General features: G+C 41.7%; 1 protein-coding gene and 1 long non-coding RNA gene across 2 annotated transcripts; one reads left to right on the top strand and one right to left on the bottom strand.

The window, feature by feature from the left end:
- Nucleotides 1–1393: 1393 nt before the first annotated feature.
- LOC124284723 lies at nt 1394–12570 on the bottom strand. Its single transcript, XR_006900634.1, has 3 exons — nt 12423–12570; nt 1707–1723; nt 1394–1424 (listed from the first exon to the last, which is right to left on the bottom strand). It is a non-coding gene; the product is annotated as an uncharacterized LOC124284723 (long non-coding RNA).
- Nucleotides 12571–20103: 7533 nt separating this feature from the next.
- On the top strand, nt 20104–26062 carry LOC124284722. The gene is made up of 3 exons (XM_046720828.1): nt 20104–20355; nt 22311–22426; nt 25158–26062. The coding sequence occupies exons 1-3, from the start codon at nt 20281–20283 to the stop codon at nt 25267–25269; spliced, it is 303 nt and encodes a 100-aa protein (XP_046576784.1). The 5' UTR covers nt 20104–20280; the 3' UTR covers nt 25270–26062.
- The last annotated feature ends 1146 nt before the right edge of the window (nt 26063–27208 follow it).

Below are 27208 nucleotides of genomic sequence, written 5' to 3'. Positions count from 1 at the left end.
AAATATTATTTGCTATCACACACTATTTATCTCCCATTGCTAATATTTACAAAATTGTAAATTTTTTGTAAGTCTCATGTTAACAAAATTGTCCACTCATTTTTACAGGGTCGGTGGGGTAGCCTAGTGGTTAAAGCGTTGGTTCGTCATGCCGAAGACCAGGGTTCGATTCCCCACATGGGTACGATGTGTGAGTCCCATTTCTGGTGTCCCACACCGTGATATTGCTGGAATACTGCTAAAAGCGGCGTAAAACTAAACTCAGTCAGTCAGTCAGTCATCTTGAAAAATTATATATGTCTTCCAAATCTCATCTTTACAAGACATTTACAAACATGTAAATGTAGACATTTTTATACAAATTTGCAAATGTCCTGTAAACCTCATCTGTATAAAATTGTAAATGTCTTGTAAATCTCATCTTTACAAGACATTTACAAGCTTGTGTTTTTGCAGTGTTACAGACCGCTGCCATAAAGCTGGAATAGTACGGTGGTAAAGAACATTCACGCGTCAGAAGTTCAGGTCAGTTTGTCGGAACGACACATGTCTGAATTTTGGTGATTACGGAAAGGAATTGTCTTTTGAGAAAGCACGCTCAACAACGTCGTATGTACTGTGTATCTGAAGAACCGGATCACGGAGATTACGGTCAAACATTATTTATGGCCATTCAAGCCCAGCAAGTGTCCGTGGGTTCCTTGAGGTGGACTGTAGGTAGTCAGTGATGTGGGCGTAATGTCGTCACTATATTGAATAGTTACCTACACCAAGACCACTGATAACTCCATGTAGATAACTCTTGACTCATGATCATAATCAATGATCACAATTATACAGAGTCACAGGATTATTTCTACCCATAGGTAGGGTGAGGCACATTTAAGGAGGGAGGTTCAAGTTTCACGCCATCCACCCACAGACGCCCCTAACGACATCCTCCCATTTACCTACTCCACCGACGCCCTCCCACTCACCTACCTCACTGACGCCCCCTACCCCCACATCCTCCCACTCACCTACCTTACTGACGCCCCTACCTGACATCCACCCACTCACCTACCTCACTGACGCCCCTACCCGACATCCTCCCACTCACCTACCTCACTGACGCCCCTACCCGACATCCTCCCATTCACCTACCTCACTGACGCCCCTACCCGACATCCACCCACTCACCTACCTCACTGACGCCCCTACCCGACATCCTCCCATTCACCTACCTCACTGACGCCCCTACCTGACATCCACCCACTCACCTACCTTACTGAACGCCCCTACCCGACATCCTCCCACTCACCTACCTTACTGACGCCCCTACCCGACATCCACCCACTCACCTACCTCCCACTGACGCCCCCCACCCGACATCCCTCCCACCCACACGTACCTTACTCACCTACCTCACTGACGCCCCCACTCACCTACCCCCACTGACGCCCCACCTCACCTACCCCCACTGAAGCCCCTACCTGACATCCCTCCCACCTCACCTTACCTCACTGACGCCCCCACCCGATAACCTCCCATTCAACTACCTCTACCTCGACGCCCCTACCCGACGTCCCCTCCCACTCCACCTACCTCACTGGACGCCCCTACCCGACTTCCTCCCACTCACCTACCTCACTGGACGCCCCCTGCAATTCGACATCCCTCCCATTCACATACCACTGACGCCTCTACCCGACATCCTCCGGCTCCACCTACCTCACTGACGCCCCTAAATTCGACATCCTCCCATATTCAACTACTCCCCACTGGACGCCCCTACCCGACGTCCCTCCTCCCACCACCTGATACCGTTCATTAATCCTTCGACGATATTTATTTGATGTCCGACGACGACGACGATTTTATTGATTGCATTTGATCTAATCGACGACGACGGGATTTGATCTTCCGGATTTAATTTATGACGACGTTCGGACTTCCTTTAATTTATTTATTTTATTTCATCGATCTTAATTTACGATTTCCGACGACGCCTTTAATTTGATCGACGATTTATTGATTGTCTTAATTTGATATCCTTCCGACACCGGATTTTACTTTGACGTTTCCTGACGACGACGTAATTTTACTGACGTTTATCTATCTCCCGACTTAATTTTAATTTTATTGATTGCCCCTGATTTGATTTCTTTCCGACGACGACTTTACTTTACTTGATGTTCGGATTTGATCTTCAATTTGATTTTATTTTATTGATAAGCATTTGATCGACGATTTAATTTATTTTATCGTTTGATATCTGACGACGATTTTATTGATTGCCTTTAATTTGATCTGACCGACTTAATTTATTTATGGAGTAGTCTCAAGTTTCACGTCATCCACCCACAGACGCCCTCCTAACGACATCCTCCCATTCACCCACCTCACTGACGCCCCTACCCCACACATCCTCCCACTCACTCCACCTCACCTCGACGCCCCAATTCGACATCCTCCAACTCACCCACCTCACTGGACGCCCCTACCCCGCCATCCCTCCCACTCCTCACCTACCCTCACTGACGCCCTACCCGACATCCACCCACTCACCCACCCCACCGACGCCCCTACCCCACACATCCTCCCACTCACCTGCCTCCCACTGACGTCCCCACCCGACTCCTCCCATTCACACCTACCCTCACCGGACGCCCCACCTGACAACCCCACACTCACTCCACCTCACTGACGCCCTACCCGGACACATCCACCCACCTTACCCAATTCTCTACTTCGACGCCCCATCTTGACATCCAATTCCACTTCCACTGGCCTTTTATTGACGCCGCCCTTTACCTGACATCCTCCCATTCCAATTTTATTGACGCCTTTACCCGACATCCACCCACTCCACCTACTCCACTCGACGCCCTACCTGACATCCACTCCACTTCACTTTACCTTTACTGACGCGTACCTGATATCCCCAGATTCCACGCACCACCATTGACGCCCCACCATCCTTCCATCTCCACTGATCGCCCTATCCATCCCTACTCCACCGCCCACTGACGTCCTCTAATTCGACTTCATCAATCTCACGACGCATCTGACATCCTTCCCCATTCACCTACTCACGACGCCCTACCTGATCCAGAACGAATTTCCACCTTAATTTATTGACGCCCCTTTACTTCCAATGATCCTCCTCATTCACTACCTTTTATTGACGCCCCTACCGACATCAATCGACTTCATTAATTTGCATTTTACTAGCCCTACCTGATATCCTCCAATCCTTACCTCGATTCTGACGAAGTCGGTGATATCCACTTCCACCGCAATTTATTGACGCTCCCTACCCTTATCCACTCCACTTCCATCACCTACCTTTACTTTGCTAATCGCCCTACATCCTTCCATTTATACTTCCACGACGCCCCACATCCACCTTAATTCAATTTCTTTACTTCGACCGCCCCTTTAATTTGATCCTCGATTCCACTTCCATCTTTACTGACGTCTCGGCCTTGATATCCAATTCCACTTTACCGCATTGAAGATCTACCTGATATCCTGCCACTTTACCTACCTTTACTGACGCCCTGTACTCCGATATCCTCCCATTCCATCAATTCCACGGAGCCGCCCCAATTCCGGATATATCACCTACCTACCGCATTTTATTGACGCATTCCACATCCCACTTCATTTTATTGATCGCCCCATTTGACATCTGCACCTTTACCTGGCCTTACCAGCTCCTGCATTCGGTTATCCTTCCAACTCACCACTTCTACTGACGCCCTTTACCTGATATCCACTCCACTTCCACCTACTTTATTGACGCCCTTTACCTTTGACATCCTTCCAATCAATTCCACGGATTGACGCCCCTTTAATTTTGATCCACCTAATTCCATACCTTAATAGCTCCCCACCTGACATCCTCCATTCAATTTTATTGACGCTCCCCATCTGATATCCTCCCGACATTCCACTTTAATTTTACTTCGACGCCCACCCGACATCCACCAACTTCACATTTCTATTTTGATTGCCCTTTACTTTGATCCTCCCCATTCACCCTGCAATTTTACCGGATACCCCTACCTGACATCCACCCACCTTACCTACCTTTACTGAAGCCCTATCTCCACCGCCCACCGACGCCCCCACTCACCTAACCTACTTCTCAATTGATGCCCTACCCGACATCCACCCACTGGCCTCACCCTACCGATGCCCGCACTTCCGCTTCAATGATGTTCCCCACCGGCATCCACTCATTCCCATCCTCCCATTCGGTACGTACCCACCTCCCCAATCTTCACCGCATCCACTTCCATCACTCACCTCCCTACTCCACCGATATCCACCACCAATCGATACGTTCTAATATCTATTGATCTAATTTGATTTATCGATTTTTACTTTGAAACCCGGATTTGATATCCTTCGACCACCACGGATGACGTTTCGACGACGATGATGACGTGATGAGCCGGACGGATCTTTCCGACGACGATTTTGATTGATTGCTTTATTGATATCTTTAATTTATTTTATTGTCTCGACGATGATTTTGACGATTGCCTATTGATGACATTTTATTGATTGCTGGGATGATTGATGACGAGAAAGTTTCGGATTTGATCTTCGATGACGGGATTATTGATTACCGTTTCGGTTTGAGATCTTTGACGACAATTTTATTGATGTTTTCGAAGATCTTCCGACGATGATGGATGATGTTTCGACGATTTACCGATGATTTATTTTATTTGATTGCAGTCGATCGACGACGATTGATTTCGATTTGATATGTTTTGATTTGATCGACGACGACGATGTATTTTGATTGATGATCGTGACCGATGACGACTTCGACGATTGCCTTTGATCGACCGATTTATTGTCGACGATTCGACGACGATGACGATAAGCCTGATTTGATTCGCGACGATTTATTTTATTGCATGATCTTCCGGATGATTGCATTTTTATTGATGTTTTACGATTTTTCTGACGGTTTTATTGATTGCCTGGTTTGATTCTTCGACGATTTATTTTATGATTGCCTGGATGACCCAGGACGCCGGATATCGATGATTTGTTTCCTGGATGAAACGACGATTTATACGATTTTATTGATGTTTGCATTTGACGAGATCGACGACATTTTGCTCGGTTTGTTCGACGCATTGGTTTTATTTATTGTTTTATTTATCGACGATGACGCCGATGATGATGTTTTATTTGATATTCTTTCGATGATGATTTATTGATGTTTTTATCTTTACTGGACATTGATTGTTCGACGATGATGATTGATGTTTCGATGATTGATGCCGATGATGATGATGAGTTTTGATTTGATCTCGATGACATTTTATTGATTGCTCTATTTATCTTTCGACGATTTATTTTACTTGATAGCCTTTATCTTCGACGATTTATTGATGTTCTGCATTTGATCGACGATGACATTTTATTTACGACGGATCGACGACGATTTACTTTATTTGATGTTTCGGATTTGATCGACGGGATGATGATGATTTCGATTTTGATCGACGATTTATTTATTTCGGGATTGTTCCCCGACATCCACCCACCACCCTACCCACCCCCACCGACATCCACCCACTCACCTACCCTGCCACTGACGCCCCAACTGACATCCACCCACTAACCTACCTACCCCTCACCGACATCCATCCACTAACCTACTCTACCCCCACCGACATCCACCCACCAACTTACCTACCCCCACCGACATCCACCCACTTATGCACCTCACAATTGATGCCCCCCACCGACATCCACCCACTAACCTACCTACCCTCCGGACATCCATCCACTCACCTACCCCCCATATCCTCCCACCTTCACGCCCCAACCTACATCATCCACCCACTCAACCTACCTCCGACTCACCCCTCACCTACATCCATCCACCTCTTCTTCCAACCTACCTACCCCCACCGACATCCACCCACCAACTTCCTCACCTACCCCCCACCGACATCCACCTACACCTCTGCACCTACCTCACTGGATGCCCCCTCACCGTGCCTCATCCACCCACTCTAACCTACCTACCCCATCCACAGACATCCACCTCACTCCTATGTAACCTACCTCCCCACACCTCCGACGCCCCTCACCGACATCCACCCACCACCTGCCTCACCTACATCCTCCCACTCACCCACATCCCCCACATCCCCCACTCACCTGCCTCACCCACATCATCCCACCTCACCTGCTCCCCATCAGTGCTGTGTAAGATGCCCACCATCAAGAAGAGTTACGGTAACACCTGGTTCACTTCTCCGTGATACAGCAACACACGACACACTTCCCCTGCCTGATGAATAATAGTCATGAAGCCGTATCAGGAAAGTTCCAATGAATTCCTTACTGTCATCTGTATCCAACACAGAGGTTCAATGGAATACTGTCAACATACTGAGAACTCCATGAACCTAACACACAAACCTAATACTAAAGTGACTTACATATCCTTAAAAATATGTGACATAAATATAAGTGAAGGTTACAGATGTACAAAACCTTCAATGTTGAAAATGATGGAGGAGAAAAGGAAGGAAGTGGGTGAGTTTAGTTTTAAGCCGGTTTTAGCAACATTTCAGCTTTATCACGGTGGGAGACACCATATATTGGCTTCACACACTGTCCCCATGTGGGGAATCAAAAACTGGTCCTCGGCGTGACGAGCGAACGCTTTAACCAACAGGCTACCCCACCGCCCAAAGAAAGAGAAGGAAGGACAAGCTGGAGCATGACAACCAACAGACCTTGCTGGCGGGGCTGTAAGTGGGCGCACACAACCACAGGAAGACAACCGGGTTGTCAAATAATAAACATTAGAGATGACTTAATGTTTAATGGTCATGCTACAACGATTATCTCTTGTAGCACCTCTGCCCACTTCGGCTCAATGGAGAGGGTTGCCTCAGACGTCTCCCCTGATCATGTCCCAGTCGTGGTCTGGAAGGGAAGGTCACGATTCAATGCTGCATTGCATTCTGGGGATGTGTTGATGCTGGATCCAGTCAGTTACAATATACATGCAGAGCAAGACATGTGTACCGTCTTGAAAACAAAAAATGATGAACCAGCACGGCGCGGGTTCTAAGTATTGACTCCTGTTGGCCTGCCCTTTGTTTGCCTATGTACAGTCAATTTACAATTTGCACCATTATCATGCACCATTGTATCATTCTAATCTTCGATACTTCTAACCTATGTCCTCATATCTTAGACGTGGACCGTGTGAGTCACGTAGTAGGGTGGACTGTGTGAGTCACGTAGTGTATATCCTTATTCTTAGCCACCACCAGAACACTCTGTGGCGAGCGTCCAAAGTGACGAGAGAGTTTCTGGAGGTGGGAGGTGACAAACCGATTTTGTCTCGACACGACCCAGCTGAAAGATGCTGTAAGATAGGCACTGTTCTTGTTTTGGGACAAGACGAAGTTTGTTGTGTCCCACTGGTGGGCTGGGTGACTCGACTTCATTAACAGCTGAACAGAGATAAATAGAATTCACTTCCAACCGGGACTATTGGTGGCGGACCCATTTCGGTTCAGTCATGAGTAAAGAAAAAGGGACACAACCATTACCCAAACTGTATGTTTCTAGTGTCTGATGATGTTTACGAATTACATAACCTTGCATACATTTTATAAGTTGGGATAATGTTTAAAGCCTAAAAAGCCGTCTGTGATTAACCAGGTCCAGTTCTATATATTAGACTAGGTATAACTTCGCCAGCAATTTGTAGAGATCCTTCTTGTTCCATGTGTCGTAAATTGACATTGATTGTATGATAAGAATGGTGTTATATTTACCACAAGTATGGGCTAGCATTTTCCAATATATCTTTATATTGTGTTAATGTTTTAGTTGCAGCACCACGAAAGCGCAAATACTTTTCCTCTAATTCTTCACTGTTCGTTTAAAACAAATTACATACACGTACGTTACACATGGATGAATTAAAAGTTTATCAGACTCCACTGACTGACTGAAACATGATTTGTACTCGTTGACGGTGTTATGCAGTTGGTATCTCATGAACTTTGAAATATAAATGGTTATGTTGTCCAAACATAATTCAGCCGATTTAGGTAAATAAATAAATGAATTCCCTTCAAATAAAATACAGTGTTACTAAAATTGTTTGATCATTTATAAGAAGCGGGTGACATAATGTTCTAATATCATTTAGAGATTTTAGATCACGTCAGGTTATTTACGAGAAATCATCGCACAAGCTCACATCACAGTAGATGATTACAGATAAAAATGCATTTTAGTTTAGGTTAGTTAAGAGGTTGGTTCCTAAGAAGCAAAACCAATGTGATCTCTAATGTCCAGGAGTTACTACCACTTTGACAATAGCTTGAGTAGTGAGTATGGTTTAACGCCGTCTACTAATATTCCTAGCAATATCACGGCTGGGACACTCCATATATAATGGGCTTCACACATTGTACCCATGTGAGAATCGAACCAGGTCTCCGGCGTGACGAGCGAACGCTTTTAACTTAATTAGGCCACCAGACGGCCCCCACAGTTTGAGAAGAGTGTTCAACTTGAGTCGCCCATTTAATGCGGGCATTAACAGGCTTGAAACGACGTCTGCACATTCATCTTTATGTATCAATATAAAATACGCCTGTCACTGTAGTCACACCCAAGATAAAGGAAATAAAATATACTGAGAGAAACAAAATAAAGGAACACAGGAAAATACAAGTGTTCCTTTTAATATTTTCCATTTTCATCACCAGCTTGGAATAGCACTGCAGGAGGAAATCTGATAAGAAATAAAGGAACACTGCCACAGTTTTGTAAAATTAGCTCATGCAGAATTTTATAAAGTACCTACATCCAGATTCATTGTGTATTTTTGAGACAGTACAGTGCAATATTGGTCCTTGAGATCACCAAACAAATGATCTATTAATGTTTGTAAATAACCTTGAGGAAGGCTTGTTTAATTTCTGAGCAGTCATTAAATTGTTCTAATTCTATATGTTTTAAATAAATTCATATCAAATTCATATATTTTACCATGTTCACACATACATCATTCAGAAATGTTATACCCTTTATGCCACTGTGCAAATATATACCCATGCTAATGGGCTGCCGTGTCACCCCTCCCCACCCTAACCCCCACAGCACAACTCACACCCACACAACTCACACCCACACACACACACACCCTCTCCAATTAAACAAATTGAAGGGGGTGACAAACTATTATCAGCATGAGTATATATATATGGGTGTGACATCAATTTTATGGAATTGTTATACCAAACTGATTTGCCTATTACGCCTTTATAGTTGTTTCTTAAGTGTCAAAACAGTTCAAATATATGCTCCATAATAGCAATATCTCTTTCCAAAAGTTATGAATTTTGGAGCAATATTTTCATAAATATATGAACTATCAGCCAAAGTCATGACATTTATATCTCGCTACAGTTTCAAAAATATGTTTGACCACTTGGATTTACTAGTAAATAATCTTTTAACCCATCCTAATTTCTGAGCTGCACCACTTGTTCCACAACAGGTACACTGATGCCACCATATTCTGGCTGTAGTGACATTACCTCCCTCTTTATCTTGTCTAGTTTAAACTCCAAGAAAATTGGAAACATTTTTTTCTGAAAATGTTCTATTATATTAACAATACCAACAATAGGTGATTAAAACAATACCAATACCAACAATAGGTAATTAGCAATACCAACAATAGGTAATTAACAATACCAACAATAGGTGATTAAGCAATACCAACAATAGGTAATTAACAATACCAACAATAGGTAATTAACAATACCAACAATAGGCAATTAACAATACCAACAATAGGTGATTAAACAATACCAACAATAGGTAATTAGCAATACCAACAATAGGTAATTAACAATACCAACAATAGGCAATTAACAATACCAACAATAGGTGATTAAACAATACCAACAATAGGTAATTAGCAATACCAACAATAGGTAATTAACAATACCAACAATAGGTAATTAACAATACCAACAATAAGCAATTAACAATACCAACAATAGGTGATTAATCAATACCAACAATACCAACAATAGGTAATTAGCAATACCAACAATAGGTAATTAACAATACCAACAATAGGCAATTAACAATACGAACAATAGGTAATTAAACAATACCAACAATAGGTAATTAACAATAAGAACAATAGGTAGTTAACAATGCCAACAATAGGTAATTAACAATACGAACAATAGGTAATTAACAATACCAACAATAGGTAATTAACAATACCAACAATAGGCAATTAACAATACCAACAATACCAACAATAGGTAATTAACAATACCAACAATAGGTAATTAACAATACCAACAATAGGTAATTAACAATACCAACAATAGGTAATTAACAATACCAACAATAGGCAATTAACAATACCAACAATAGGTAATTAACAATACCAACAATAGGTAATTAACAATACCAACAATAGGTAATTAACAATACCAACAATAGGCAATTAACAATACCAACAATAGGTAATTAACAATACCAACAATAGGTAATTAGCAATACCAACAATAGGCAATTAACAATACCAACAATAGGTAATTGAGAGCAAGTTGCACACTATTTGATGAGGCCAGACGGAGACTAAGATCAACAAATAGCACAAATCCTGAAACCTATATACGAAAAGTATTAGATTGTAAACAGTCTGAATTGAACAGCTCATTGATAGATTCTATCTGTAAATCAACTTCAGTAAGTCGGAATCCACTTCATCGTCCAAGTGAAGAACTCAGTCAACTATTCAATTATCATCCAATGATAATCTGCTTATTTATTCTTCATGATGGTATAACGATAATTACATCGCGAGATGTCGAACCAGCCGACAGCTCAGCAGAAACAATTTCAACCCATCTGCTAGTCTGTCGTACAGACCCTTTAAGCAAATATACCCAAGAAAGCCCACGCAAGTCTAGAAAATGTGGTAAGTCTAGATTTCAGCTTCTGAAAATGAAGAAGTCTGAGGGCTCCTTTCATTATGTTATTATTTTTTACTGTGAACTTTTTCAGTAAAATATGTCTATTTCAGAGACTAATTGTTAGTCTACCCATCTATCCACTATTCAAGGAGCTCAGTACTAATTATACTCGGGCAAATGTAAAGTAATCCAATCTCAAAACATTTTAAACCGAAAAATGGTTCCTAAATTATGTCCATAAAAATTATTAAAACAGCACAGAGACTTTCTTCATTTCTGGAAATCTAGACTTGTCACATTCGGTGTATTAGGTATATTTGTTTCATGATCTGTGTACTAAAGCAGTAAGTACAAACTGCACTTACCCCATGCAGAAATATTATTTGCTATCACACACTATTTATCTCCCATTGCTAATATTTACAAAATTGTAATTCTTTTTTGTAAGTCATGCATGTTAACAAAATTGTCCACCTCATCTTTACAGGGTCGGTGGGGTATTCTAGTGGTTAAAGCGTTGGTTCGTCATGCCGAAGACCGGGTTCGAATCCCCTGCATGGGTACAATGTGTGAAGCCCATTTCTGGTGTCCCCCGCCGTGATATTGCTGGAATACTGCTAAAAGCGGCGTAAAACTAAACTCAGTCAGTCAGTCAGTCATCTTTACAAAATTATATATGTCTTCCAAATCCATCATCTTTACAAGACATTTACAAACATAAATGTAGACATTTTTATACAAATTTGCAAATGTCCCTGTAAACCCCATCTGTATAAAATTGTAAAATGTCTTGTAAATATCATCTTTACAAGACATTTACAAGCTTGTGTTTTGCAGTGTTACAGACCGCTGCCATAAAGCTGAATAGTACGGTGGTAAACAACTTTCACGCGTCAGAAGTTCAGGTCAGTTTGTCGGAAAGACACATGTCTGAATTTTGATGATTACGGAAAGGGAATTGTCTTTGAGAAAGCAAGCTCAACAACGTCGTATGTACTGTGTATCTGAAGAACCGGATCACGGAGATTACGGTCAAACATTATTTATGGCCATTCAAGCCCAGCAAGTGTCCGTGGGTTCCTTGAGGTGGACTGTAGGTAGTCAGTGATGTGGGCGTAATGTCGTCACTATATTGAATAGTTACCTACACCAAGACCACTGATAACTCCATGTAGATAACTCTTGACTCATGATCATAATCAATGATCACAATTATACACAGGATTATTTCTACCCATAGGTAGGGTGAGGCACATTTAAGGAGGGAGGTTCAAGTTTCACGCCATCCACCCACAGACGCCCCTAACGACATCCTCCCATTTACCTACTCCACCGACGCCCCTACCGACATCATCCCTTTTACCTACTCCACCGACATCCTCCCACTCACCTACCTTACTGAAGCCCCTACCTGACATCCACCCACTCACCTACCTCACTGACGCCCCTACCCGACATCCTCCCACTCACCTACCTCACTGACGCCCCTACCCGACATCCTCCCATTCACCTACCTCACTGAAGCCCCTACCCGACATCCTCCCACTCACCTACCTCACTGACGCCCCTACCCGACACATCCTCCCATCTTATACCTACCTCACTGACGCCCTACCCGACGTCCTCCCACTCACCATCACCTCACTGACGCCCCTACCCGACTTCCTCCCACCCACCTACTCCTCACTGACGCCCTACCCGACATCCTCCGACTCCCACTCCACCCACCTCACTGACGCCTCTACTGATCCTTTACTTCCATCTTTACTCGATCGTCACCGACCCTTTTACTTCATTGACGCCGACGACTTCCACTTTACTTCGAGCCCCGGACCTTAATTCTCCGACGACTTTTACTTTCGATGTTCCCTGCATTTGATATCTTCCGACGACGTTTTTAATTTGATTGCCCTTTAATTTGATCGTCCTTCCTTATCTTGTCCTGTACTTTACTTTGATTCACTTTAATTTGACTTCTTCCGGACTTTACTTTACTTGATTGCCCTATTTGATATCCGACCATATACCTTTACTGATTTGCGTTTCCTTCTCTGATACCCTTCCTGATGCCCTTTTAATTTGTATCCTTCCTGGTTCGATCTCTTTACTTTGATCGCCCTTCTACCTGACTCTTCCTTGACGACCCATTACGATTACTCCTCGACGACCTTCCACTTTTACTTTCGATTGCCCATTTGATTCTCCCCGACTTTAATTTACTTTACTGATGCCCCTACCTCGAGATCCTTCCATACCTTTACTGATTGCCTTTATCTTTTGATATCCGGATGCATCCGACGACTTTACTTTTATTTCCTTTCCTTACTTTATGTCTCTAATTTGATCTCTCTTCGATTTAATTTTATTTTTATTGATTGCCTTTGATTTGATGATCTTTCCTGTTTACGATTGTTTTCATTGATTGCCGTTCTCGACTCTTCCGACTTTACTCCTTTACTTGACGCTCTTGATACCTAATTTTACTTACTTTTACCTACTTTATACCTTCTGACTCTCGACGACCTTTATCCACAAAATATCAATTTACTTCCTTGATTGCCACTGCCCCTACCTGATAATCCTTCGGACTTTATACTTTACTTTGACGCCCCTCATTTATAATACGACGGTAATTTTAATTTATTTATTTCCTTCGACGATGATTCCACTCCATTTACCGAATTTTATGATGCCGTTTTTAATTCCATATCGACTTTACTCTACCTTTTATTGATTGCTCCTTTATTTGATATCTCTTCTCGACTCTACGACGCATTTTACTGATGTTTCGCATTTGATATCTAATTTTAGATTCTCTATCGGTATCTTTACCGTTGACGTTCCGCATTTGATATCTTAATTTATTTAATTTATTTATTGACGTTCTCATTTGATATTTCCGGACGATTTCTCGCATTTTACTTTGACGCCTTTAATTTGATTCGCGACGACGTATTTTACTTTGATTGCTCTTTATCTTTATGATCTTTCCGGATTAACCGGTATTTTATTGATGTTTCTTTGTATTTGATTCTCTTTCGTATTTTATTTATTTTCATTGATACAAGTTTCTCATTTTATATCTCTGACGACTGTATTTTACTTTTACGTTTCATTTGATATCTGATTTGCATTATTTACCTGATTTTACTTGAAGTTCTTTAATTTGAGATTCATCGACATTTACTTTATTTTGATGTTCTCTTTATTTGATCTTCATCGATTTTACTTCTATTTTATTGATGCTCTCTTTATTTGATACGTTCTTCTTTTTCGATTTCGACTTTACTTTGATTGCCTTAATACTAATATCTACCTTAATGCATTTTACTAAAAGTTCTCTTTACTCTTGATGATCTCTCTAATCCCATTTTATTTTATTGATTGCCTTTAATTTGATTCACGCTTTACTGCGATTTAATTTATTAAGTTCTTTATTTGATATCTCTTCCTCGGATTACTGCATTTTTATTGATAACAAGTTCTAATATTTATTGATCTCTTTAATTTATATTTTTACTTGATTGTCTCGACTTCATTTCTGCGCTTTTACTGATTGATGTTTCGACTCGATTTGACGTATTTTACTGACTTGATCGTTCTCGACGACGATTTTACTATTAGTTTCATTTGATATCTTTAATTTACTTAATTTTACTTGATGCTCTCGGTTTTGATATCTTCTTTCCTCGGATTTTACTTCATTTTATTTGATGTGCTCTCGGCATGATATGATCGACGAGAAAGTTTCGGATTTGATCTTCGATGACGGGATTATTGATTACCGTTTCGGTTTACTGCATCTTTGACGACAATTTTATTGCATGTTTTCGAAGATCTTCCGACGTATGATGGATTGATGTTTCGATTGATTTACCGATGATTTATTTTATTTGATTGCAGTCGATCGACGATTTATTGATTTCGATTTGATATGTTTTGATTTGATCGACGACGACGATGTATTTTGATTGATGATCGTGACCGATGACGACTTCGACGATTGCCTTTGATCGACCGATTTATTGTCGACGATTCGACGACGATGACGATAAGCCTGATTTGATTCGCGACGATTTATTTTATTGCATGATCTTCCGGATGATTGCATTTTTATTGATGTTTTATTTGATTTTTCTTTTGACGGTATTTATTTTTTATTGCCTGCTCGTATTTGATATCTTTCGACGATTGCATTTTATTGATTGCCTGGCATGACCCAGGACGCCGGATATCGCATTTTATTTAGTTTCCTGGATTTGAAATCGATCGCATTTCATACGATTTTATTTGATACGCCGTTTTCGCATTTGATCGAATTTATTTCGATTTAGGATTTATTGATGTTTCTTTACGGAGGTTGTTCGATTTTATTGCATTTTTATTTATTGTTTTAATACTTCCACATCGAATGATTTACTGCCGATGATGATGTTTCGCATGACATCCACCCACTCCCACTCACTACCCTACCCTCCCACTGACCACCTACCTCGACGCCCCTACCCGACCACCATACTCACCTACCTACCCCACCTACCATTTTAACTGACATCCACCCACTCACTCCTCCACCCACTTACACTGACGCCCCCCCACTGACATCCACCCACCCACTCACCTACCTACCCCCACCGACATCCACCCACTCACCTACCTCACTGACGCCCAACCGGGACATCCACCTACCTCACTCTACTCTACTGACGCCCCCACTGACTGACATCCACCACTAACCTACCTACCCCCCACCTCGACATCCCATCCGACCTCCACTACCACCCACTGACATCCACCACTAACCTACCCCCCCACCGACATCCACCCACTCCTACCCCCACCGACATCCCACCCCACCTGATGCCCCCACCGACATCCACCCACTAACCTACCTACCCTCCGACATCCATCCACTCACACTACCTACCTCCACTGACGCCCCAACCGGACATCCACCCACTAACCTACCTACCCCCACCGACATCCATCCACTCACCTACTCTACCCCCCCACCGACATCCACCCACTAACTTACCTACCCCCCACCGACATCCACCCACTTATGCCTGACTCCTCACTGATGCCCCCACCGACATCTACCCACTAACCTACCTACCCCCACAGACATCCACTCACTTATGTACCTCACTGACGCCCCCACCGACATCCACCCACTCACCTACCTACCCTCACCTACATCCTCCCACTCACCTGCCTCACCCACATCCTCCCACTCACCTGCCTCATCAGTGCGTGCTGTGTAAGATGCCCATCATCAAGAAGAGTAACACTGGTTCACTTCTCCGTGATATATAACACACGACACACTTCTGCCTGATGAATAATAGTCATGAAGCCGTATCAGGAAAGTTCCAATGAATTCCGTACTGTCATTTGTATCCTACACAGAGCTTCAATGGAATACTGTCAACATACTGAGAACTCCATGAACCTAACACACAAACCTAATACTAAAGTCACTTACATATCCTTAAAAATATGTGACATAAATATAAGTGAAGGTTACAGATGTATAAAGAGATATCAATGTTGAAAATGATGGAGGAGAAAAGGAAGGAAGTGGGTGAGTTCATTTAAGCCGCTTTTAGCAACATTTCAGCTTTATCACGGTGGGAGACACCAGATATTGGCTTCACACACTGTACCCATGTGGGGAATCAAAAACTTGGCCTCGGCGTGACGAGCGAACCCTTTAACCACCAGGCTACCCCACCGCCCAAAGAAATGGAAGAGAAGGAAGGACAAGTTGGAGCATGACAACCAGCAGACCCTGCTGGCGAGGGGTTGTAAGGGCGCACACAACCACAGGAAAGACAACCGGGTTGTCAAATAATAAACATTAGAGATGACTTAATCAATGATCGGTCATGCCACAACGATTGGCCAACAATTCGTCCACTCGGCGTGGCATGATGTGAATCCCAGCGAGGGAGTCCTGTGCACTCCTCTTGCAGCGCCCTGCCCACTTCGGCTCACGGAGAGGGTTGCCTCAGACGTCTCCCGATCATGTCCCAGTCGTGGTCTGGAAGGGAAGGTCACGATTCAATGCTGGCCATTGCATTCTGGGGATGTGTTGATGCTGGATCCAGTCAGTTACAATACATGCAGAGCAAGATATGTGAACCGTCTTGAAAAACACAACATGAACCAGCACGGCGACCCAAGTATTGACTCCAGTATGTTGTCTCGGAAGTATTGTGACCTGGTGGCAGGCAATATACAGCGACGTTCTACAGTCTACAGTCATTTCTACAGACTCACATAATTACAGACTCATCCCTGACCCACATCATTACAGACCCATCCCTGACCCACATCATTACAGACCCATCCCTGACCCACATCATTACAGACGTATCCCTGACCCACATCATTACAGACCCATCCCTGACCCACATCATTACAGACCCATCCCTGACCCACATCATTACAGACTCACCCTGACCTACATCATTACAGACTCACCCCTGACCCACATCATTACAGACTCATCCCTGACCCACATCATTACAGACCCATCCCTGACCCACATCATTACAGACTCATCCCTGACCCACATACATCATTACAGACTTCATTACCCTGACCCACATCATTACAGACCCATCCCTGACCCACATCATTACAGACCCATCCACTGACCCACATCATTACAGACTCACCCCTGACCCACATGACCTCCACATCATTACACTCCCACCCCGACCCACATCATTACAGACAGACCCCTGACCCACACCATTACAGATCCATCCCAGACCCACATCATTACAGACACATCCCTGACCCACATCATTACAGACCCATCCCTGACCCACATCATTACAGACCCACCCCTGACCCACATCATTACAGACCCATCCCTGACCCACATCATTACAGACCCATCCCTGACCCACATCATTACAGACTCACCCCTGACCCACATCATTACAGACCAACGTCTGTACACTTCTTTATAGTGACATAAGCAGTGGCATCCTTCCCTGAGATTGTACTTACTTAAATTGTACGTGTTTTGCAAGTAATTTGCACCTTTAAGTCCAGGTATCAGTAGATATACTTCTTTGGCATCCTGTAATGTTGAAACAGAGGATTTAACTTTTTTGTCCATCCCTTGTAAATGTGGCTTAGAATGTATCGATCAACCCTGAATATGGCAATGCACGATGGGTGTGTGTGTGTGTGTGTGTGTGTGTGTGTGTGTGATGTGTGTGTGTATGGTGTGTGTGTGTGTGTGTGTGTGTGTGCGCGCACATGGACTAATGCCAGTTTTAGCCTACTGAGTTACCATGACCTTCATACACATTATACGGTTTCCGAACCAAACACTCATCGTCTTATCCCACTAATGATGAACCTCAAGCAAGGCAATAACAAGTGAGTAATGCATTCCATTTTACTTAATATTAAGTTCGATAAATATTTATAAGAATAACTTCTATTTAGCTGGCTCAAAATTAAGTTTTCTGTAGTCGAACATCCATTCATACATAATATGTCGCTATGTCTACTAAATAATTAAGGGCGGTGGGGTAGCCTTGTAGTTAAAGCGTTCGCTCGTCACGCCGAAGACCCGGGTTCGATTCCCCACATGGGTACAATATGTGAAACCCATTTCTGGTGTCCCCCGCCGTGATATTGCTGGAATATTGCTGAGTGCGGCGTAAAACGTAACTCACTCACTCGCTACTAAATAAGTATTTCATTATTTAAGAAAATACATTAGATACTGAGGAAGTTCACTTTTCAAATGACAAATTCAAGATACCGCAAATGACTTCAAATACATGGAGGCCAAAATTGATTGTGACATGCAAACAAAGAAAAAAACATAACTAACATGGCTGGAATTCTACGGCATTGATGACACCATGGTATGGTAACGAGTGAGTGAGTTTTGTTATAAGCCGCACTCAGCAATATTCCGATATGGCGGCGGTCTGTAAATAATCGAGTCTGGACCAGACAATCCAGTGATAAACAGCATGAGCCTCGATCTGCGCAATTGGGAACCGATGGCATGTGTCAACCAAGTCAGCGAGCCTGACCACCCGATCCTGTTAGTCGCCTCTTGCGACAAGCATGGGTTGCTGAAGATCAATATTCTAACCCGGATCTTCACGGGTAAGTTTGGAAACGAACAACGCTTAATACACAGATTACTTTGGACGTGAATGAAAAGCACTTGTTACCTTGCCTGATTGCGTATAATCGTATCCCGACCGTGTTCAGAACCAAAATGTCATTTTGAACATGCGTCTTTTAACAACGAAAATATCGGATTCATAAATTTACACACTCAGCAAAATTACATAACCCCCGACTTCTTGAAGAACAAAACATGAATCAGAAATGGAGTTCTGTCATTGCACCTACCGACCAGGATTTCTCCGCAACAATTATAACTGTTATGATATTGATTTTTCAGTTTTTCATTTGATTTTTCAAATTCTCACTTTTGGGATTAAAATGCTTCCTTTCAGCCAAATTGTTATTGATAGCTATATTCATCTGACAAAAACATTATAAATGTACATTATTAAAAAATACAACTTTATATAAAAATATTTTGCAACGCAGCAATCAAAGTGCCAACTATGCAGTGGAGATAGTTGAAACCTTAGTTTCATTACGTATATGCTTCGATAGCATTGTGCTCCGTTCGTGAACGAAGTACATTTTCTCAGACACCGTCAACACTAGTTAGGATTCCTTAGCGTCAAGATTTGTCATAAGACATCAAAAATCAAATAAACGTGTATGGACGACTAACTGTTTAAGTCGGTAGATAAAAATAATGATGCTCTCGTCTGGACATTTATATAATATATTTTTCCACATTTGTTTATCGTAAATATCGTCCGAGTTATAATGTGGTTTCTCATGGCTCAGTTCGAACACACATATGACATTTTATTGATGGCTGTGAATTATATACTCATGTGACACTTAACAAGCATTGTGTAACAGCTCTCCGCCGATTGAAGATCTAGCAGAACAACGCAAGTTTTAACAAAACAGAGACCATTGAAGTTAACTGTATTTGTCGCGAATGGTCTGATTCAGGCCTTTGATAAACAAGACATGACGCCTACCATTACAGAAAGTTAGCTTGACCCACGTGACGAAATTTGTAGGTGGTCAGCGACTCTGGGTGCAGAAAACGTATATATAAGACGAGTTCCATCCGTCAGTCCTCCAAGAGCTGTGAGCTTGTAGAATTCCGACATTCCAGCATCCGTACCATTCCGTCAAGATGACAAGCTTCACCAAAGTGCTCGGAAGTCTGATAGTCGTCCTTACCATCGTTGGAGCAACCACCTTTAACTCGGTAAGAAATTTTATATTTATCTTCCATTCTTATTATTTGAATTTTTCTTTGAATACTTCGAAGATTCGAGTAACTCCACTGCAGTGATTATGTCGTTATAAGAATGGGAAAGGTGTACATTTGTTTCTATCGTGTTGAACATATTAATCGCCGGACAATTAAATCTGCTAGACAAACGCAAGTATTCCTATATTTGATGGAGGCTAAATTTTCAAATTATTTATTTATTATACGGGTATCATAGTTGCGTTTTGACGTTACGTTTTCATCGATTCAGGAACTGTTTTCAGTCTAGTTACACTTTGTTTTGCCCGGCAGTTAAGGAGTCTTTAGTTCGGGGGTTCACAGTTTGTCCTAAAGTGTTCACGGCAACGTATCCTTAATAACAACAATGGCTTTATAGTTAAATGTCAGAAAGATGATATCTCTAACTGGTGACATGAATTTCTAAATTTTGAATAATAGCCTGGTCACTTTCCTGATCGCTTGATCCATTAACAAAAACGCTGGCATGAATATAAACTCTTAAAATTCAGTTTTAAGCCACTGTAATTAGATCAATACTCTAATTTATTGGCGTTTTGTCTAACAATGTTGCAAAATGTTGAAGTGGACCGCAGGTAATATGTGTTAAGGTACGTTTTAACATTCTATGGGAAGTCACAGTTTATAAGGCTACAATATGATGTTATCTTTTCAATGTTTTAACCCATGAAGATGCGGGTTAAAACTGGTCTTAAACAACCCATGCATTTTCGTAAGAGACGACTAACGGGAGCTAGTGGTCTGACTTGGTTCCCAGTTGAACAGATCGACGTTCTTAATATCAATCACTGGATTACCTTTTCAAGACTCGAATATTTACAGACTGCCGTCAGTTTTCAAAGTTTGCTCCTTTAGAATTGCATAACACAAATTATACAGAATGGTACGGTCGGCTTGGTGTTCGATGTATTTGATAGTCAAACCTGTGCTCCGTCTCTTCATTCAGCTGACACACCTTGATGTAGCTGATGTTCTGTTCGAAGCGGTCTCATACAAAACCCCATATTCATTCTATATACCATAGTTCTTACCTCGATTAATAATATAAGTTTTTGCCCAAGCGTCAGTGATTTCCCCCTTATCCATATCTCAAAGAACAACCGTAATCCTTATCACAATCAAGGAGGGGCTTTCTTTGTATTCACATAAACTATTTAAGACAAATTATATAAATACGATGAGTGTTCTCAAACACTCAAAGCGTTTGATAGAATTTGTGCAATCTCAGAATAAAATCAATTCTGTCAAAACGTATAATTTACCACTCTGCCCTTCACTATCCCACGTGGCGTACTTTAGCAAAAACTTACTTCAAAGATCCATGAACCTTAAGATTCAGGCATATCGATGATTTAATATCGTTCAATAATCATAAAATAGCTAGTTTTCGCTGTTTTGCCCACCCGAGCTCGATATTAAAAAGACTAGTGAAATTGTCTGATTAGAAGTCCCTCATATATCTTCTCCCTGAAGATAAAAGTGAAACATGTTGGAGAAGATCCGTGTCGTGTAATTATTTAAAACATTTCTTGTTTTATATATATATAATTTATTTATGATTAAATATTCAGTGTGACAAGAATTGCTCTACAAGACCGTATGATAAGAGGGATCCCTAGAACATGACTTATTGTCAGATTGCATATTGTCCATGCAAAATCTGCGTGATGCATCAGCCAACTGCTGTTATAATATACTGAGGAAAAAAGTAAGGGATCATATCACTTGAAAGATCAAGTGTTCCTTTATTTTTTTCCAAGGTTTATTCACAAGCTTTGTATCGCATATAGCTTGTGAAGAAACCTGAAAAATAAGGGAACACTTGTGCTTTCATGTGATCCCTTATTTTTTTCCCTCAGTATATATCATAGTTTATATGTTATATGTCAATACCTTATGATTGGTTCCAGCTATCGGTTCTCTCCCAGCCTGACCAGTGTGACATGAACAGCCCGTGCAGGTGGGCCGTGTGCGGCTGGAGGCCGAGTTTGACGCCCAACAGGGAACTCTGTCGGTTTGTAGATAAGTAAGTATATGTCCATCACCCTTCAATCATTTTATGTCAAATATATACCACTCAAACAGTGTGCGAAATTGTTTCCAAATTTTGCTACTCCTGAAAGTTACTAGCCCACAAAAGAATTCACTGGACCAAAATTTGAATGTGGACACTGCTTAGATGATGAACATTTTTATCAGGCCGTGATATATTTTACAAAATGACCTCATGAAAATTCGCTAGCCAGTCGGGCCAGTGACTGTGGAGATTTACTGGCCCAACTGGATTTTTAATAGCCACGAGCTAGCGGGGCCAGTAGCTGTTTCGCACACTGCATTCAAAATAAGTTTAAGAATACCTACAATTGGAAAATTGTGTGTTGTAACAGGGAGAGTATCCCTGGTTGTAATAACCACAAACCATGACAGTGAGTGAGTGAGTTTAGTTTTACGCCGCACTCCGCAATATTCCAGCTAAATGGCGACGGTCTGTATATAATTGAGTCTGGACCAGAAAATCCAGTGATCAACAGCATGGGCATTGATCTCAAAATTCGAAAAATACAATGCTTTTTTCAGTCATGTCAGTTACAAGTAGATCGTGAAGCTTGCAATAAGAAGGAACACATTAATTGTACTTCTTTAGAAAATACCCGTGAAGGTCCGGGTTAGAATCGGGTTGTTCTTTAGTAACCCATGCTTGTCGTACGAGGCGACTAACGGGATCGGGTGGTCAGGCTCGCTGACTTGGTTGACACATGTCACCGGTTCCCAATTGCGCAGATCGATGCTCATGCTGTTGATCACTGGATTGTCTTGTCCAGACTCGATTGTTTACAGACCGCCACCATTACCTGGAATATTGCTGAGTGTGGCGTAAACTAAAATCATTCATTGACTCTTTAGAAAATGCTTAATAATTCCTTACCAATATTTCCAAGTTCTTTTCAACTTAAAAAACATTATGATCTTTATGGAATGTCATGGAACGCACTAGGGCCGGGCAATACAAATACGTATTTCACATCACTGTGAAACTATTTATATTATTACGTTGTAACAGTGAACATTATGTGTACGTCAATATATACAAAGGAACAATGAATAAACACCTCTAAATTATTCTAAACTATCAAAGGAATCTGGGTTAAATACACTTATTGATACACTTTTTCATAATGTTTTTGTGTGATATTAATGTCGAAAATATTAAATATGTCAGAGAGTCCGTAGAAGCCTGTTCGGATTCGACATGCGCGAAATTCCTGAAAGATCGGATTTCAATAATACATTCTCTATTAGCCTGCAGGTCAAGTTCAAGCAGTAACTCGTCTGAACAATCGGGATAATGTCTCTCGACATCCGGTATTACACTTAATCAAAAGACATTATGATAATGTGCCTGGAACAGATACGACGAAAAAAGGATCAGAATGGTGGCTTCTCGTGAGATCTCGCGAGAACTGAATGCATGCACATCAGACGTGAAGATTTATCAATAATTGGCGTTATATCAGCAAAACAAAGGTTTGCTATTTCCGAAGTAATTTGATTTTGTAATTTGTCAGACGCACTTATTCGCTAATCCTTCCTCGTGTACCTACAGTGACTCTCCCTTTCGTACTTCTATAGGAAATGTCGAGGAATGTTTATGGCATGACGAGGAGAAAGTTAGTAATATTTTTCAACAAAGCCCATTTATGTGCCAAAAACCGTATATATATCAATGAAGACTTTAGTGATTTCGTCATCAAAGGCTTTACTTGTGTTGAGAAAGGTGTCACGAAGGACTTAAATGCAATCCTCTCAAAGGCCCTTGTCTGCCTACATAGGCACTATACGACAACGGAAAGCCCATGTTCAGTTTGGTTAGCGTACTGTAGGTGTTTGTGATGTGACGTAGGGCTCACAAATCTGGAATTAACGTTAGAAAAAACTTTATGCTTAACTGATTCCACTGCTGGTAGTCAACAGGCAACTACCATAAAAAAAGAAATTCTGTATCATGTCCAGTTAAAATGGACATGAGTAATTTCAAACAGAAATGAAGACGTGGGTGCAAACCAAAGGTTTGTTTCATGCGAATAATTACAACAAACTGTTTTGTTGCAGTTATTTTTGTCGAGAACATTTTGACTCCACAAATGAACTTCGCGTATTTGTTTTCATCGAATATCGAGGACCAGTGAAGGCAGTGCTAAGTTTGATCTTGTGACTAGTTTATATAGACAGTTGTCCTGGCAACGAAAAACATAAATCGACAGGGATCGGCATGTAACCCATTGACTTTACTATCGAGAAACAACACTTTCCTGTTTCCTGAAGCCGTTACTTTCATGACTCAAACACAAATATGACAAAAGTAGGTTCATCAAAAAGAGAAAACAATCTTGTAAATATATCTCCAGGGATTTTACATAAACAGTCACCTCTGCTATAGATGTTGTTTAAGGGCAATACGTTAAAGGGAAGTCATGAAAAGATGTAGACATTTTTAGACACACTGTGACTTCATTTTTCTTTCTGGGTAGTCAAGTGATTTAAATGTTCGTTCGTCATGCTGTGTGAAGCCAGTTTATGGTGGTGGATGTCGGGGTATGTCTAAAATCTACATTTAAGCCCATAGCTCAGTCTAATTGTGTGATGACATCATCTCATGATGGTTCAGCAGGTCTGTCTCAGGGTGTTCTACTCCCGCGCCCCCATTTAGTAAATAATTCCACTGAATAAAATGTTTTTATCATGTACAACTTTTCCAGCTGCCAATGTCCAGAAGGCACCACCTGCGAACTGACCAGCAACATTAAGCCTGGTCCAAGCAACGTCGTCACCTTTGACTACCAGTGCGCTGTAACCAGAACCGGACGTTAGACCACAGCGCCACCTACCAAAGGGGAGTAATCACCACAGCTCGAAAGCCGAATTACATGCAAGGCATTATGGACTAACTGCTCCCGTACACTTCAAAGAATGAATACAAAAATATATACGTTTGCCGTCAGCTGAGCTGTCTAACGAGTCCATACGCTCTCGATTAGGGTAATTTGTTTGTACATTACAAAGTTGTTTTTTAAGTGGGGTCAGTAAATATATGTCAACGATGTTTTACAGGAAACCCCGGTATCAGGAAGCACGTGTGGTTACTATTGGGAAAGTCAACTTATATAGAAAGTGACACACAGCGAGCAAGGATTCGTGTATCCGGACACTTGATAATCCAGACGATCCTGGTAGTGGGGTTTCACCGATCATTAGCATTGTCATTAGCAGTCCCGGTGATGAAGTGTGATGAAGTAACAGATGAAGTCGAGTGCGGAACTTACAGGACTGGTATTGGAGTGTTCTCTGACGTCAGAGCTTCCTCTCGAAGTGGAACTGAATACCTGAATATCGTAGAGCAACACAAAGGGTTATGTTAAACACCGTCATGAAGTTTCACGGGTCTTATTTCAGTAGATTGCTAAAATATTTCAATTGTATAAATATACCTAAGATGAACTAACCGTCTTCCTGATCGTATGTATAAGTGAATATGATATTCAATATATTGATGTAAAACAGTTCAAAAGTTCAATTATTGTAAATCACGATATTAACGCACACTGAACTCCCGTCTGTTTGTGTCTCACTGAATGAATGCTTGGAATAAATACTTATATTCACAGTATTTGTGTACGTTGTTTATAATATACGCCATTGGGTTAGAATTGGACTTTAGCAACCCATGCTTGTCGTAAGAGGCGATAAACGGATGGTCAGGTTAGCTGACTTGGCTGACACATATCGTATCGTAATTGCGTAGATCGATACTCATGATGTCTATCACTGGATTGCCTGGTCCAGATTTGATTATTTACAGATCGCCGCCATATGGCTGGAATATTGCTGTGTCGGCGTTAAACAACAAACAAACAAACAACAACGTTCAATAGCGCTAAATACGGGTGAGCTCCGTGCTTCTGAAAACTCTTGAAAGGGCATCGAGATGATCCAACACCTCTTTCTCACTTGTAGCTTTCTCCTTGCATCCAGTGACCTCTGATGGTGTATAATTGATGATGAAAATATTCTGAATGGAGTCTACACTGGTTGCCAGTCAGATACAGGATCCAGTACAAAGTACTGTTGTTAGTGTTGAAGTGTGTGAATGGACTTGCCCCCAGCTACCTTTCAAATCTTCTTAAAAGACACTACCCTCCCAGATCCTTACGGTCTGGTTCCCAGTATTTCTTGGAGGTACCAACCACCCGAACAAAGACATTTGGCGACCGTTCATTCGCAAAAGCTGGTCCAGTAATGTGGAACAGTCTACCTATGCACCTGAGATCGCAAGAGAATCTACCAGCATTTAAGTCACAACTGAAAACTCATTTGTTCAGTGCTGCCTACCGAACTTGACCAATGTCTTTCCAGACTCATTTCCAGCGCTTTTGAGTGGCAGATGCCAGAAACTAGCGCTATATAAATATTTGTATGTATGTATATCCATCTCTGAAAGGATGATGGATTTTAGTATATACTAATGGAAAGCTTACCATAGAGTCACATTAGAGTGTGAGTGAGTGAGTGAGTTTAGTTTTACGCCGCACTCAGCAATTTTCCAGCTTTATGGCTGCGGTCTGTAAATAATCGAGTCTGGACCAGACAATCCAGTGATCAACAGCATGAGCATCGATCTGCGCAACTGGGATACGATGACATGTGTCAACCAAGCCAGCGAGCCTGACCACCCGATCCCGTTAGTCGCCTCTTACGACAAACATGGGTTACTAAAGGTTCATTCTAACCCGGACCTTCACGGGTCACATTA

The sequence above is a fragment of the Haliotis rubra genome, unplaced genomic scaffold (assembly GCF_003918875.1).
Source record: "Haliotis rubra isolate DU_JTF1 unplaced genomic scaffold, ASM391887v1 Scf343, whole genome shotgun sequence".
NCBI classification, from domain to species: domain Eukaryota; kingdom Metazoa; phylum Mollusca; class Gastropoda; order Lepetellida; family Haliotidae; genus Haliotis; species Haliotis rubra.
The sequence above is the reverse complement of the archived record's forward strand: the minus strand, read 5'-3'. Positions and strand labels throughout refer to the sequence as shown.

What these genes read in the sequence shown, in the direction of transcription:
- LOC124284722 (XM_046720828.1), top strand. Translation starts at nt 20,281, where the DNA reads ATGACAAGCTTCACCAAAGTGCTCGGAAGTCTGATAGTCGTCCTTACC. An exon ending in GAGCAACCACCTTTAACTCG is followed by an intron (nt 20,356 to 22,310) that starts GTAAGAAATTTT and finishes GATTGGTTCCAG; the next exon opens with CTATCGGTTCTCTCCCAGCC. An exon ending in CTCTGTCGGTTTGTAGATAA is followed by an intron (nt 22,427 to 25,157) that starts GTAAGTATATGT and finishes CAACTTTTCCAG; the next exon opens with CTGCCAATGTCCAGAAGGCA.